Source organism: Eublepharis macularius, chromosome 11 (genome assembly GCF_028583425.1).
Source record: "Eublepharis macularius isolate TG4126 chromosome 11, MPM_Emac_v1.0, whole genome shotgun sequence".
Taxonomy (NCBI): domain Eukaryota; kingdom Metazoa; phylum Chordata; class Lepidosauria; order Squamata; family Eublepharidae; genus Eublepharis; species Eublepharis macularius.
The window spans coordinates 48,358,281-48,373,958 of record NC_072800.1 but is presented as its reverse complement, the minus strand read 5'-3'; the positions used below and the strand labels follow the sequence as shown (position 1 = coordinate 48,373,958).

The 15,678-nt window shown below is 47.4% G+C and overlaps 3 protein-coding genes across 4 annotated transcripts in view; all 3 read right to left on the bottom strand.

Annotated features, from left to right (window-relative positions):
- Nucleotides 1-1,139: 1,139 nt before the first annotated feature.
- HOXA1 (homeobox A1) lies at nt 1,140-2,688 on the bottom strand. The gene is made up of 2 exons (XM_054990902.1): nt 2,031-2,688; nt 1,140-1,495 (listed from the first exon to the last, which is right to left on the bottom strand). The coding sequence occupies exons 1-2, from the start codon at nt 2,686-2,688 to the stop codon at nt 1,140-1,142; spliced, it is 1,014 nt and encodes a 337-aa protein (XP_054846877.1).
- A 4,392-nt stretch (nt 2,689-7,080) lies between these two features.
- HOXA2 (homeobox A2) lies at nt 7,081-9,190 on the bottom strand. Its single transcript, XM_054990901.1, has 2 exons — nt 8,815-9,190; nt 7,081-8,167 (listed from the first exon to the last, which is right to left on the bottom strand). Exons 1-2 carry the CDS (start codon nt 9,188-9,190, stop codon nt 7,401-7,403), a joined length of 1,143 nt encoding a protein of 380 aa, XP_054846876.1. The 3' UTR covers nt 7,081-7,400.
- A 4,094-nt stretch (nt 9,191-13,284) lies between these two features.
- The window catches only part of HOXA3 (homeobox A3), a 35,029-nt gene continuing 32,635 nt past the window's right edge, over nt 13,285-15,678 (bottom strand). For both annotated transcript variants that reach the window (XM_054990899.1, XM_054990900.1), the window contains one exon: nt 13,285-15,212. In XM_054990899.1, coding sequence (XP_054846874.1) covers nt 14,443-15,212 — 770 coding nt within the window. In that variant the 3' untranslated portion in view covers nt 13,285-14,442. The remainder of the gene's footprint in view (nt 15,213-15,678) is intronic.

The following is a 15,678-nucleotide window of genomic DNA, read 5'->3' as shown; positions in this document are numbered from 1 at the left end:
AAATAGGCAGAGGAGGTGCGGTCTTTACTTTAAAAACAAATATTAAGCAAAAATAACCCAGCACAGATTTCGAGAGAGGAAGGGGTAATGGGGGAGGACAGACACCAAGCAAGGTTTAGGAGAAAAAACCTAGTGCAATTTCGGCTTTCTTTTTCTAGCTCCTTCAAAGAAATAATAGTAGTCTATGATTTTTTTTGAGGTATCTGATTAAGTTGAACACGTCTGGTTCGTGACATCCTCACTTTTTCCGCTATAAAATCGAATCAAGTGTTGAGAATGTATCCACCCTGTTTAAGCTCATAATCTATCTAAACATTTCTAGAAAATCCGTAAAAAGATAAATCTCTTGGACAAAAGTATTTACAACCAACAAACTCATACACACAAGAAAACGGAGACTTTAAATTACAGGATGATAGTTATAGAACTCGTGTAAACGCTTTCAATAGTGCATCTCTTCATGGATCTCCCCCACCCCTTGGGGCATGCTTTCCATGTCGCTCTTCTTTGCTTCCTTAGAGATTTTCTCCCATGTCCTTGGCAACTTTATTCCGGTCTACCAACTTCTTATGATTGTTCCCACAAATGGTCTAGAGAAGAAAACAAAGGCATAAATCCTTGTCCTTAGGACTAGGGGGAGGAAGAGTAATGATGAATACAGGACAACCTCGGTATGATAAATACAACCTATTAAGGCTAAGATCCTAAACTCACAATCCAACCCAAGTAAGCAGTAGCTAAACCCATTATAATAAACAGGGTTTAAACGAATCAATCCTCTACACCTTCACCAGGGAACAAGCCCCATTGAAATCAACTTCCTTCCTACGTGCCAATCTTGGAACCGCATCTCCCACCCTGTTGCTTAGGACTGGGGCCTGGCTAGCTATGGCTGGATTGTGGTTCCTAATTTAGAAGTAAATTCCAATGAAATCAAGGGGATTCGCTTCCAGATAAATGTGTTGGGGGTGGGGGTAACTGTTCAAGCTGAGTAAGCTACCGAATATAAAGTCCTCGGGAACCGGGGGGGGGGGGTTAGAATCTGACACTTGTTTTAAAAAGCGATTTTAAACAGATCAAATTGTGAGCGGGGCTGTGTTATGCTTGAAAGACTGCGACATAAAACGGAGCAGCAATGTTCAATTCGAGGTAGCAAGAGGGTCTGAGGTAGAGGAAGCTGGTGAGGGGGTGCAGGGGGACGAACTGGACTTTTCGGAGGACTCCTCTGTTTTTTCTTCGCTTCCCGTCGGGGTGGCCGGAGAGATGGGCAGCAAGCCCTCTTTCTCCCTCTTCTTCTGCTTCATCCGGCGGTTCTGGAACCAGATCTTGACCTGGGTCTCGTTCAGTTGCAGCGAGGCAGCGATCTCCACTCTGCGGGCCCTAGTCAAGTACTTGTTGAAGTGGAACTCCTTCTCCAGTTCCGTCAGTTGTTTGGTGGTGAAGTTGGTCCTGACGGTGTTGGGCTGACCGACGTACCCGTACTCGCCAGCTTTGCCTGCAGGCACACACACAAGATGATGCATTAACCGGAAGGGATGGTTAATAGACGGCATTAATCAATGGGGAGGCGCGCACAGGTAGAGTCTTAAAGAGGAGCCCTTTTCCTGAAAGGAAGTCCCTGCCGGCCCAATCCTTATCAGATTTATACTATCCCGAATGGGCTGACTTTCTCCCATCGATAATCAGGACTGGAAATCACCGCTAAAGTTAAGGGGGAACTGGGAATGTAGGTTGATGTCTGACTCAAAGGGAACCCAAAGTGAGCCTTCAGATAATGAACTATTTCCAGCAGTGACGTCATGACCTATTCAGTTAGCATTCGGGATCCTAACAAATCTCTTCTTCTGGGGTGTAACCCTAAGCAAATCTACTCAGAAGTAAGCCCCATGTTAGCCAATGGGGCTTACTCTCAGGAAAGTACTTATGGGATTGCAGCCCTAATATCTAGACGATCAAGTTGACGGGGACGGTCACCTAGCCAAGAGGAAGAAAGATTAGAAACTTTTCAAAGTCGGTGGGTGGTGACTCACCTGTTTTAGGAGGATTTCTCTTCACTTTCATCCAGTCGAAGGTCTGGGCTGGAGGGGATGTCTCCGAAGAAGGCGAGCCGCAGGTCTCCTGGTGGTTTGAATGAAGAGGGGACAAGGGGTGGCTGTAGTTAGTCAGGGGCAAGTTCTGTTGCTCGTCTCCGTATGAGTGGGGGATGTAATGAGTGGCGCTCACTGCGCCCCCGGAATAACTCTGGGGATGCTGAACCACGGGCGACGAGACGCTTCCAGGGTAGAGCGCAGGTGCGCACTGGGGGTAGCCCCCATTCATCTCTGCCTCTTGACTGAGCGGGTAATGGCCGTAGCCCCCTGCGCCGAAGTTCTGCGCACCATAGCTGGGCCCACAGCTGGGGTGTGAGTAGGACACCCCCAGATTGGGGTGATGCTGGTAAGCACCAGCCTGCTGGTGGGGGTGGTGGGGGTGAGGGCTTATCTGGACCCCCCTGCCCACCAGGAAGCGATCGTCGCCGTTGCAGTTGTTGGCACTGACAGAGCACGACTGGAACGTGGTTGTAATCCCATGGTCGGGGTGGTGGTGATGGTGGTGGTGGTGGTGGTAGGCACGGGACGAGCAAGTGGCGGAGTCGCCGTTCAGGATGGGAGGATAGTCGAGGAAGGAATTCATCCTCGCCGTGTCCATCTATCACCGATTGACCGGCTCCTCGGCGTCCTGGGTGCCCGTGCCAACTTTCTCACTTCCTCCATGGGGGCCAGAAGAAAAATGATATGAATGTACAGTGAGGCGGCGGCCACGTGAGGGCGGCAGCCAATGGCTGCGCCTCCTGCCAAAGTTGCCCCGTTCCTGCCTGGTGATGGATCACCCGGGCTGTGGCATTTAAATTCCGAGCGCTCCTCCATCAAGGTGACGCACAGCCACCGCCGCCTCCCGCCCCCCTCTCCTCCCGGGCCGGAGAGGCAGTGCGAGCCCGGCGGCTGCGGCGGCAGCAGCAGCAGGCACTCAGCCGCCGCCGGAGGGGGCTGCTCCTGCATGGATCTGCTGCGGCCGGAGCCTCGCAGAGCAGGTAAGCCGGCGGCTCTCCGCGCTCCGCTGCTGCGTTCTGCAGGGCGAGGGCGCCCGACGGCTGGCCAGCGTTGGGCTGCGGCCGGCCCGCCGGTTTGTGCCTGGACCTCCCCCCCCCATCCCATTCTGGGTGGGTGACTCAGAGGGGGGGGCGGGAGACCGGGGCTCTGCCGGGGCCGGGCGAGCCCGCAAGAGTTAAAGGCGCTTGGTCCAGCCTCTCGCGGCGATTTGCATGGAAATGAGGCGCTCAGGGAAGCAACGCCATTGTTGCCGCTGCAGGCGAGGCGAGTGAGCGGGTGGGCGGCGATGCCGGGGCAGGGCAAGGAAGCGCTCAGAGAGGCGGCGGAGGGGGAGCCAGCAGCAGCTTCTGGCGTAGAGGTGGCTCAGCTTGGCGCCTGGGAAGGGGACTTTCGCGAGATCTCAGGCGATCGGTGGAGGAAGCGCCTACAAAGGTTGCCAAGGAAGCTTCCCGCAGTCCTCTCCAGCCCATCTGCTGAGCCTTCAAGGCGCCTGTGCAAAGTCGCTGGCCTCCTCCCCCCTTCGCTCGCTCCCTCCCTCCCTTACAACCTTTGCTTGTTTGGCTGCCTCTCCTCGCGCCTCCTCCCTTTCCCCACACAGTTTAAAAACAGGAGATCGTGGGGAGGGGGGGAGTTCTTTAAACGACCATCGCTGGCTGCCATGCCCAGTGGTTAGAGGCCTAGGCTCAGCAAAGGAGCCAGGAGGCCACAGCGGACTTCTCGGTCAGTGGAGGGCGCCTCTTTCTCCCAGCCGCGGGTGTTGCGTGTGTACGTGCGTGTGTGGAGGAGAGAGTGAGTGAGAGCGGGCTCTCCCCTTCCGGCAGCTTTTGTCCAGGACCTTAACCTGGTTTCTTATCCCTTACCCTCAGTGAAGGGAGGATCACAACAAATTTCAGTGGGCTTGGAACATCAAGATCTACTTACAGGAAAGCCCGCAGAGAACTTGGTAATTGGATAGGTGCTTAATCGGTACAGAAAAGCGAGGCTGACAGAGAGGATGAACTGCACAGAACTGGGCATAAAACAGAAAAGACAGGAATAAGGAATAAGAATTTTGTCTTTCGGAGGCTGGACTTACTTCTCACATGTTCTCAAGAGTAAACTTCATGTGTACTTGGGCTGATTCCAGCTGTCTCATATTTGGCATTATTACCTCCATGGAAGGTCGTGTTTTTGTATTATATTCATAAGTATTCTTTTGCTCAAGCTCAATAGATCCATACAGGAAGCCTATATTATACAATTAAATTAGAATATTCTTTCGTTAATTCCTAAAATGCTGTCAATCAACATCATGCTGAGTACGGAGGTGCTTTCAACTTTCTCTCCCTCTTTTACTACCAAAGCATTAAAAGCTACAATACAGTCAGTTAAGCATTAAAGTTACAATTTTAAGCACGATAATTGGTAAAAAGTCCCACTGAGAGCAGAGCGTGGGATCAGGCCATAAAACTCATCTAATCCCGTGGGACTTTTTAAAAAATGTAGCTTTGGCTGGATCCTGTACTTTCTAACATTTCCTCTCAGCTTCCTGATCCTTACACGTTTTGGTGGGCGTAGAGGCGAGACATACAAAGTATAAGCAACCACTAAGCAAGTCCCTGCTGATTTTCATGCACGACTTTTTGGGCCCAAATTCCACTGATATCAATGGAACTGACCACAAAATAAATAGATTTTAGGACAAGATGTTAAAGGGCTCTTGATAACGGTGAACAAATATATATGCGGACTTCATGTTTCTCTAGCAAATTTGTATAGGGACTTAATGTTTCTCTAGTGGATGCAAATTCTTGTGTGTTGGCTATGAAGATATAGCGTTAAGTGAGTCCCGTTTCCTATAGCAACCAGAAGAAGTGATGATTTAATATGGGCCTATATGAATCTCTCTCTCTCTCTCTCTCTCTCTCTCTCTCTCTCTCTCTCTCTCTCTCTCTCTCTCTCTCTCTTCTTTTTCCTGCGAAAATCCTCTCTTCAGCGCTTGCCTTCGCTCCTCTCTTGAATGGGTTCCTTCCTCCGGTCTCTCCGCCATTGTTCTGAAGAAATGTCCTCCTTTTGTTGCATTGTCTCTGGCCTAATGCTTTGCATTCTGAGGCCAACACAATCCCTCCGCTTTCCAGAATACGAAGAATTTCTAGAATTGGGTGGGGGCAACAAAAGGGAGAAAAATGGAGATGTGTCCTCTTGCGGAGACACCAAAGTTTCCATCCTACGCTGCCCTGAAAAAACAGCAGCGCCGTCCCTGAAATCCTCTTGCCCTGCTTGGCATTTTCCAAACAGGCCTCTCCCCCCCCTTATATCCGCCTTTGTTGCATCGATTCATCTTGTTTTTCGGAACTTAGCAAAGCCAGTGATGTACCCCCACCCCACCCCAGGCCACAAGGAGAATCTCAGAAATCTACCTTCCCAGACCTCTGAACTTAGAAAGAATGGTCAGAATTTTTGCTTTTGAAAGAAAAAATTCGAGAGCTTGTTTCAATATCGCTGGGCAATCGACCGGGATAGGGTGCGGCGTGAGAACTTGTATTTTGCTCTTTGAATACCCGGCTCCCCTAGATGCTGCCTCCTCAGGAAAAGAAAAAGTGCTCAATGCACTCCTTCGAAGCAAGTCCACATTAAGCTTTGAGAGCAGGCAAAGCATAAGAGAAGGAGTGGAGGGTGGGGGAGGAACCAGGCCTGGGATTCCCTGCAGCACCTGAAGCTTAGCCAAGCTGTTGTTTTAACAGAGCAATAAAAATGAATTATGACTAACCGCCTTCTACTTAATGGTTTTAGACGGGGATCCCCAGCCCGAGTAAATACGTAAGAGGATTTTTATTTGTGCATGTGTTCCTGCAATTGATCTCTTTGATGACATTCTCATTCACAGAAAGCGTTTGATTTATGGGTTTAGGAAGAATTGCATCCAGCCCTTTCAGCTATTACCCACGCAGCTCAGCGCCACCCCACTTAGATGGGTTGGGAAACAGGGAAGCAAACCACGATCAAAATAAACACGCTGGAAGGAGGGGAATGGAGGCATGCGAAGCTCGGGAGGGGATTTACCTTTGTCTCCCTCCCTTCATATCTAAACATGCAAGCGCGGGAAGATGTCGCCTGCCAGCATGCCCAGTACACAGATGGATTGTAGCACACAAAGCTAACCGTGCTTGGACCCAGCTGATCATCTAAAATTGGGTTAAAGAACAGACACGCACATCCCCAGTTAAGCGCAGGGAACTCTCGACTGTTGCTTAATTGAGTCCCTTGCCGTGGGCTCCTGTAATGTGCACTTGTTGTTAACCTAGTTTCCATCTCTTAAATAGCATTTCCTGCAACCCGAAACTGAAATCTATATTTTTAATCCGTTGTACCGATAACAATAATACTTTTTTTCTGATTTCCTCTCTCTTAGGTCTCTTTTCTCTGGATCTTTGGACATCTGTGAAATCTTTGTGGGCATTTAAGCGCTGATCCCCTGGCGCCCTCCATCCCTCCAGAGATACGGTTCGCAAAAGGAATAGATAAAAGTTTTCAATAGTGGAGCAAAGACACGTGTAAATTCATTTTTAGCTGTTTGTGCAGCCTATGGATGAAGAGGGCTATAACTTGCAATGCAGACAATTCTGCTTCTCACAAACACTAGTAAAAATACAGAACCCACGCATAAGCACAAACTCTTATACTATACATGAAAAACCTCTTAGCTTGGTTCTGCACTGTAGATTCTAATGTGTAACGTTGAGCAGCATTTTGGAGGGCGTTTTTGTTTTTCTCTTTGAATGTTGAGAACTTTGGAAATAAAGCATTTGCAGGTGATGACCCCTGTAATAAATAATATTTCTAACGAAAAAGGATAGAGCTGGTGGCCGAATTGTTTAGTTTTATTTCGAAATTTAGATTAATGGGAGGGGGCGAGAATTCCTTGTGCATAAAGAGAGAGCAAGAGAGAGAAAAGGAAAGTGCTTGTAGCAAACAAGAATTTATTCTACCAAAAATACTTATGACAACGCATCCTAATGTCATACAAAAATAAAAAGAAAGTGAAGACCGAGTTCAATAGGCTCACTTTCTTGCAGGCCTTATATATTGCTTCCGTAGGAGGACCTAGAATGTGGCTAGGTTAAATTGAACACAACTAAAACGTCCAGGAAAGCGGTAAAATGGATCTCCAACACATTATATATGGGGGGGGGAGGAGAATAAAAGGAAAATACTGACCAGGAAAAGGGAAAGAAATTAAATCGAACCATTTTGTTTCTTTTCCCCTCCCCCCAAAAGAAACAAAGGAAAGAAAGGTAGCGTAACCCTTGGCGAAGGAAGGTCTGTCCTTTCTCAGTAATTCAGATGCTGCAGGTCAATTGTGGTGAGTGTATCTGTGAAAAAGTCAAAGCTGTCAGTTGAAATATCTACAGGGCTGTCGAGGGATCCTGGCAAACTGGGAGAGACGGCATCGGAGAGCTGTAGGCAGGAATCTGCGGAGAAAACGCCGAAGTCCTGCAAAGAAGGGACGCCCAGGGCCTCGGGGCTGTCATTGTTCAGGCCGGCCGCACAGTTTTGGGCCATTGTTGACAGGCAGTTGGGAACAGTGGGTGACTGGTGCTGAAAATGTTTCAGATTTTTCTCATTGCTGGCTAAAGGCGAAACTGGGAAGCTCGGCGAGTCTCCATTGTGGCCAGCCGAAGCCTGCTGCTGTGCCAGAGCGTTCTGCTGAAAAGCGTAGCCTTCCCGTTCCAAAAGAGCGCCTGAGACGCTGGTGAGGGCTTGCTCGAAGAGGGATTTCTCCTCCTCTTCTTCTTCCTCCTCCTCCTCGTCGTCGTCCTCGGCTTTCTCCGAGTCCTCCAAGCCTTTCAGTTTCCCCTCCACGTTTTGATTCTCCTTACATTGGGTCTGCCTCTTGTGCTTCATCCTTCTGTTTTGAAACCAGACTTTGACTTGCCTCTCGGTCAGATCCAGGAGGGCGGCTATCTCCACCCTCCTCGGTCTGCAGAGGTACTTGTTGAAATGGAATTCTTTCTCCAGCTCCAAAAGCTGCGTGTTGGTATATGCCGTCCTCAGCCTCCTAGAACCACCGTTCCCATTCTCGGGGATCTCAAGAGATTCTGTGTAAAGAAACAACCAGGACAACCATGTAGATACCAAAGAGCGAAATCTCTGAGCTGGAGAGCTGGAAACTCCAGAGATGCTGAGAACGAGGGGTGGGGTGGGGGGACCCTATCTTTCTCGGTTTCTCTGTAAAGCATAAAAATCTCAACTGCAACAAAATGGCCGCCCTCGAATGCAGTAAACCCATTGTTTTGCGCTCTTGCGCGCCCGGTGCCCTGGACCCCCTTTTTCCCTGAGCTGAAGGCAACGCTGCGCCTCGGTCGCGCATCCTGCCCATACCCGAGCAAACTTTGATATTAGCCATACAACAATTTATAATTAATGCATCAGCTGCTTAGCTGAGCAAGAGCAATCTATCACTCTTCATTACTGTCAAATATCCCAACTCTAGGACAGGGAGACAAGGGGAGGTCACCTCCGACTCAGATAAATCATCCCACGCTAAAGAAGTTAGGGGAAAGAAACTTTGCTGGGGGGGGGTGGCTGGCTTAGGGGGCTCTTTCGGATTTCTCTGCCTGTGGATCCCCCCAGATTACTCTCTGGCTCTTCCTCCAGAAACCCAGTTCAAGCTCTTAAGTTAGGCGGGTGGGGGAGATGAAGAGCCCCTGGAAGGCTGAATGGGCAGCAAAGTCTTTCAACTGACCTTTGTGGCTCAGGCAAGCTGGTCCAGTGGCGGAGGCCGAAGAAGGCGGCAGGGCAGATTTCTTGGAAGCCTTTTTCTCCTTCATCCAGGGGTACTCCGGAGGCTGGAGGGCGCCGGCTGGCACCGGGCTGCCGCTGCTGCCATTGGGGCTGTGCTTAGGGCGGCTGCTGCTGCTGTGGCGAGGGTGGTTGCCTGGGTTCAGGCTGGGGATGGTCTGCTCGAAAGGAGGAGGAATCAGTGTCGAGTGTGAAAGCGTCGAGTTCTTGATTGATGAACTTTGAAATGTATCACCGACAGGGGGAAAAGATGTCAGGCACTCAGCGAGCGATGGCTGGCTATTGATAAAACCAATCTCTCGCTCAAATTCGAAATTCATGGCCTTCAACTCGCAGCCCCCTTGGAGAAAAAGTTCCCTCTTATTTAGCGCTTCTGGGAGGGGGAGGGGGAGAAAGGCCCAGGAAAAAAAAGAAAGAGAGAGAGAGAAAGGAAGAGGGAGAGAGAGAGAGAGAAAAGGAAAAAAAATATCATAGAAGATCGCTGGTGGGGCGTTTTTTTTCTAATTCACTGATTACAGCCGTATGGGGACCGTGCTACTATTAAACTATTGAATTCATGGAGACAAGGTTGAAATTGGACCGAATTGGCTGTCACATGATTGCCTCTGCCCAATGACAATTTGGGCTTTAATCAAAAGAAGCCACTGTCTGTTTGATTGATCCAAAAAAGTCGAGAAGGAACGCCTCATTGGGGGCCAGAAAGGCATTATTTACACTTTTTAGAGGGTGGGGGAGGCGGCTATCTGCCCAGTTCTCTCTCCCCCTTTCGCCTCCTAATCTGGAAGGATATCTGGGTGCGAGTGTGTGTTTGTGGTTGCCTCTGGTAGTTGTGTACTGCTGCTGCCGGCGTGAGCTGCTCGGTTTGTCCTGCGGGCGCCTGCCCTTCTCTTCCCGCACACTCCCTTCGCATTGTTTGGGACTGTCAGGCAAGCGCTTTGCACCTCACAAATCATTTAAGCACCTCAATCTGACGCCTTGAGTCATTAACAAAGTAATCCATTAATCTTCAAAGTTTTGACACCACCGGCCCCCACATCTCAGCCACATTAGAAGCTACACCCGCTTAGCCGTGCCAAACAACGAGACTGTCTTAGATTGGATTTTTTTTTCAGAAATAACCCCTTCCTTTAAAAATCGGGGTGGGGTTCTCCCCCCTTCCTTGTTCCCAACCTGGGATCTGTTCTCCATTCCCCCCTCCCTTCATCGGGGTGTACAGTATGGAGAACAATTGGCCGCCGGTCGCTGCATCCATCTATTGTGTAGAAGGAATGTCTTCAACAGCCTTTTGCTCCTAGGGGAAGAGTAACAGAACGCAGCCTGGTGGGTCACGGCTTTCCCCTGCAGTTGGCTTGACAGAAGTGGACGGTCAAAACAGAGATATTTTCACTAGGCACCGGGTCTGTAAATATGGACTCCAGAAAGGGGGAAGGGGGAATCAGAAAACAAAATCTGAAGCATTAACTGTATCACTGGAGCCTGCTGACACATTTTGTTTAAATAGCAATAAAACTGGTTCCGGTGAGTATTTTCGATTGCAATGAAATCTGTCAAAAGTCAACGCCTGTAAGAAATGCTGAAAGCCGACTAACTGTGTCTGCACACGATTTGGGGGTGGGGGTCCGATTTACTAATTTAACCTGCTAATGGTTTGGGGGAGAAAATCTTTTCGGTCGTCCCAGAAGAAAAAGGGTATTTGGGAGGAGAAAAGGAGGCAAGGAGAAGAATCAGAAGAAGGCGATGGAAGCCAGACAAGATTTCCTGTTCTCCACAGCGAAGGCCAGACCTACGATTAGTTTGGGAGAGCGCATTCTGAATGGGGGGAGGAGAGAGAGAATGAACGGGATCGCTCTATTTTTATATTTACATGTTCCAATGAAGCCAAAAGTGCATCCGTTACCTTTGAGACTATTTAGACTGCCGAATGGCTTGCAAGTGGTTAAAATAATAAACTGACCATTACACCACTAGCTTGAATGAAACTGGGGGGGGGGGAAGCACCCATGCTTTTATTTTTAAGTGAATACCACCACCACCACCACCACCACCACCCCAAATAGGGATCACAGCTGAGGAAGGGTGGGGGAGGGGCTGGCATCTTGTAATATTGGTAACCTAAAATGTAGTTCAGGAATGATTATTTAATAGTTCTTTAAGAGCTGGGGAAGGGGGAAAGGATGCCTTACAAATATACATGCTGTTGGAGATGTAGGGGGTTTTAATTTTCTTGCTTTTACTCCAAACAAAGCTCTGCTGAAGCCTGCGCGCGATCAATCTTCCCGGCCAAACGCTTTGACAGCTTCTGGCCCTTAAGAACACATTTAAAGCTTCTTGCTCTTTTCCAGCATCAAATGTGGCTGAGAAAAGAAGGGGGGAGAGAGCAAGAAACGCGAGTCAACATGGCTGTTTCTTCCTGTTCTCCTCCCTAAAATGGATTTTAGTATTAAGGACCGGGAGGTTAGCTCTTCTGGATTGTCCTAAAACAGCGACGATCCTCGATTTTTATTCCTTTGTTTCTGCCTAGAATATGAGGGCTGAAAGTGAAATGCGTGGACTGAGAACTGAGGGACCCCAAAAGAGGAAAGGCAAGTGGGGCGGAGGGTTGCTTGGGTTCCGTTGAGAAAGCCTTTGTGAGTCAAATTGGTGTGGGAGGGCTATTCCAAGCATTTTGTGGTGGGCTGTCGAATGGAAAAACCACCTGGAACAAAGAATTTTTCTGTTGGGGAGTTCAACCAAAAATCCATGCAAAAAATCCTTTCTAAGACATAAACACCATTATACCTGCCTGCAGGGCTGCGTGGGGAAATCCTGCGCTGTGAAAAAAATATATACAGGAGGATGAAATATGTGCTTCAGGGAAGGAAAAGGCGTAAATAGGTGCTTTTGGAATGAGGCAGAAATAAGGACGCCGCTCTTTTCCTCGCAGATCCTCTTTTAAAGGTGGGTTTTCTGAAGCAAAACCAGCCGCTTCTTTGCCTCTGATGTCTGCTGCAAGGCATCTTTTCCCTCATTCGTTTCGACTAGGGAAATATCCGCCATAATCCATTTTCGCTTCATCTTTCTCCAAAGCGACATTCCGGAGCTTCACATTGATTTTTCCATCATAAGCCTCTTTTAAATATGATTACGTTTTGGGCAGCCCCTGTTCACTTTGGAGCGCGCAGCAGCAGTACATATAAACGGAACTTCCCTGATGGAAACAGGAAGGTATGTATAGAATGCAGAATAACGCCGAACCCTGTGTATTTGACCATAACTTTGTTTTAGGGGGAAATATTATTGGAACATAAAACAAGGACATTCTTAGACTCGGAAAAAGAGGACAGCTCATATTTCAAAAAGGGGAAACCAATATGGCGACATTTTCCTTAAGACGGAAATAAAAAGTAACGCCTGTGGATACCAATGGAGCATCTACAAAAGTAATATAGAACATCCTGCGTTCCCAGAATTCCAGACTCAATCGAGATTAAGAAATAAACCTCAGCTCTTAAAACTATGGGTCCTTTTTTTCTATTTCTGAAAAAACCCCAATATTATTTTCAAGACATAGAATTTATCTTTGTTCGAAGATTTCCTTAACGCAGTTTGGAGCCTAAGGGTCCTTCTGGGAACAATTTGCTAGAGAGACAGCCGAAGCTATTTAAAAAGTAGCTCTTTTCTAAAAGGAAAAAAAAACCCACCCCAAATCTCTTGCTTGCTTGCTCTTATCTCCCATCCCCCACCCAATCTAGAAAGAAGGGTGGGTGGGGAAGTGGGCTGTGAATTATATTAGCAGAATGTGCAAAAAATATTTTTTTTAATCTTCTGGGTTTTTGAAATAGTGAATGAAAGAAGCTCAGTCTATGTAGAAGAAGACACGGAACACCGTCTCTATTTAACCCCCGGGGAGGGTCCAGATTGCCTTGGAAACAGGCCTGATTTATTCTTCCTGAATCCGTTCCTTCAATGTTGAGATGATGGATTGTATTTTGCTTGTAAGCAAATGGGCCCTGAATCCGTGCCATACCAAATATGAGTCTACGCTGATCGTCATGTTATTCTTTGTTCTGCCGCCTTTTTTATTTAATTTCGCCTTTTAAAAAACCCTTCTCTATCATGGTCAACAGTTACTGAATTGTCCAGTTTGACTCCGGGAGGAAAAGAGTGGGAGTAGAAAGCGCCCGATCTTTTTCAAAGGTCCTCTCAGTGCAGAGGCGAGAAGAAGCGGCTTGGTCCGGGCGCCTGGCCTTTCCCAGCGAAAGAGCCCAACATGGCGAAGGGAGAGAACAGCCTGCAAGCGAGAGCCAGCGAAGCCGGAGGCCTCCCGAGGAAGCGGCGACACCTGAGCTCCCTTTACCGCCTCGGTAAATGCTGCAGAGCAAGAAGACGAGGCGCAACTACCCAGGGCTCTATCTATCTGTCCCTGTTGAAAAAACATTCAGAAACCTGCACTTTCCCAGCTGTAGTCACCAAGGGCGGGCGCATCTGGGGTCTTGCCAGGGCCCCGAATCGCCCACTATTTTGTTATTTGGAATAGAAGAATGCTTATATAAGGCTTGGGAACCCAACCAAAGAAACGGGAATGAGTGAGTTTCTGTATTCAGAAGCTGACCGGGCGGGATCCTCAGAGACCTTTAAGTTCTCTCTCTCTCACAACCGCCGCCTCTGTGAAAAGCAAATGATCGTGTCTTAACTCTGTATTATTCAGAATAAAAACTTTATTTTTTTCCAGAATGTGAGCAGCAAGGAATGTATAACTTTCAAAACAAATCTAGGTTTTTTTTTCTTGTTCAGGTTTACAGATTTTCTGTTTAGTTTGTTGTTACAGACATCCATTTTTTGTTTCTATGGCAGCCTGTTGTTTGTTTTCCAGATTTTATTGCATTTTATTTTTTTAAATAAAGGAGTTCTAGTTTCCTTTTCAAACGATATACCCTAAGTATGCTATCTAACATACAGTCAGGTAAATATCTCCTGAATATTCAGGGTACAGTTTTTTTAATATCTTTATATATATAAATATGAACAGATGGGGATAAATAAAAAAATTTAAACACTTAGATTATTCAAAGTTTGCAAAAAAATATAAATAAATCTGAATGTTCACCAGCATACACACGTTGAAAGACGTACACGTATTAATAATTTCACCCAGGGAGCCCCAGTTCAAGCGCCTTTGATTTCTTTCTCGCTATTTAAAAGAAGTGCAATTAAAATAAAAATGCTTCCCTGGCTGGGATCAATTCTGTACGAACAAATTCACATTTAAGAACCGTCTGGATAGAAAAAAATTTGTTCATATACCCTGTTTTGATAAAAGAGTCGAAGTGAAAGTACAAAGCCCCTGCCTACTCTCAAAGCGAGCACACAAGGCAAAGAGTTCAAGGAGATAAATATTCACTATTGAAACTAGAGAGCGATTCAAGCAACGAATATTGCTACGTCACATAAACTAGAAAACGCTTTTTTTACCAAAAGAAAAGAAGAACAACGAAAAATAGAGGGGGGAGGGGCCTAAAGTATTTTCTTTTCTTTGTTTAAAAAAAAGAGGGTAGAAGGGTTTTTGATGATTCACACAGCAACTGATGGTATATTACAGATGGGTAAGCTTGGGAGCTTCCTGAATTCTTCCCTGAGAAGGATGGTGAGAAGTAAGATCTGTGTATGTCGGGTGTGGGTCGCAGGGTCCATGGTGATGATTATTGTTGCCCATTGGCCCACTGTAGTCCATATTGGTGGAAGAAGGATGAGGGAGGTGAGTCAGACCAAAGATGGAAGGCCCAGAATTTGCCATGGTATCCACATAATTGCCCCCAACGTAGACGGGGCTTCCCTGTATATGTGGATTGCCATAACCATTGCCTTGAAGAGGATGAGGGTCATATTCAGGAGTCACTGCTGCAGTTCCGGTGTATCTCTTTTGAGGAGGTGGTGGGCAGTTATTGAGAGGAGCCGGATATGACGTAGGGATGCCATAGGCATTCTGATGAGGCTTGCTGAAGGATGGAGGCGACTGGGGTTCATACGGAACACTGTTTACTAGGGAATGCATAGAGTTCAGATATCCTCCAGCAGCCGGTGGGACAGGACTTCTGCTGGGGGACTGTCCTCCAGAAGAGGTCATCATACCTTTCCCCTTCTGATCCTTTTTATATTTCATCCTGCGGTTCTGAAACCATATTTTGATCTGTCTCTCTGTGAGATTTAGCAAATTAGCCATCTCTACCCTTCTTGGCCTGCAAAGGTATCTATTGAAGTGAAATTCCTTTTCCAGTTCTACCAGCTGGGCACTCGTGTAAGCCGTGCGGGCTCTCTTAGAGGAAGCTTGCCCAGGGGGACTTTTATCACCGGCACAACTCTCACCTATGCAAATCACACAAAGAACAGAGTGAGTATGGTGCCACTGGAACACCCAACAAAGAATCAACCTCCTCTGCCATACTAGCACCAACATATGGCAGGGCCCAGCGCTAGTACTGACTGTTTCATGGGTCAGACTGTCTGCTGTGACCACCATAGGCTCAACTGATAGTAATTCACTGAAGCAATGTATGCAGATGTTTCTTTCGGATTCAAGACCATGAAACCAGTAGAAAACCAGCAGACACGCAGACCCATAGATACTTCTATTAAAAAGGTAGACATATAATGGTATATGATATAAAGGTAGTGGTATATAATGGTACAGACTTTGGGGTTATACATTGGCAGTCCCCGAAACCACCAGATCAAGAATTGTTTGCTACATGAATTGGACTTCTTCCAAGTAACTGAATGGAAGTCCTTTTGGAGTCAGTAGGCTGAATTATTTGTTGTTTAGGGGATTTGG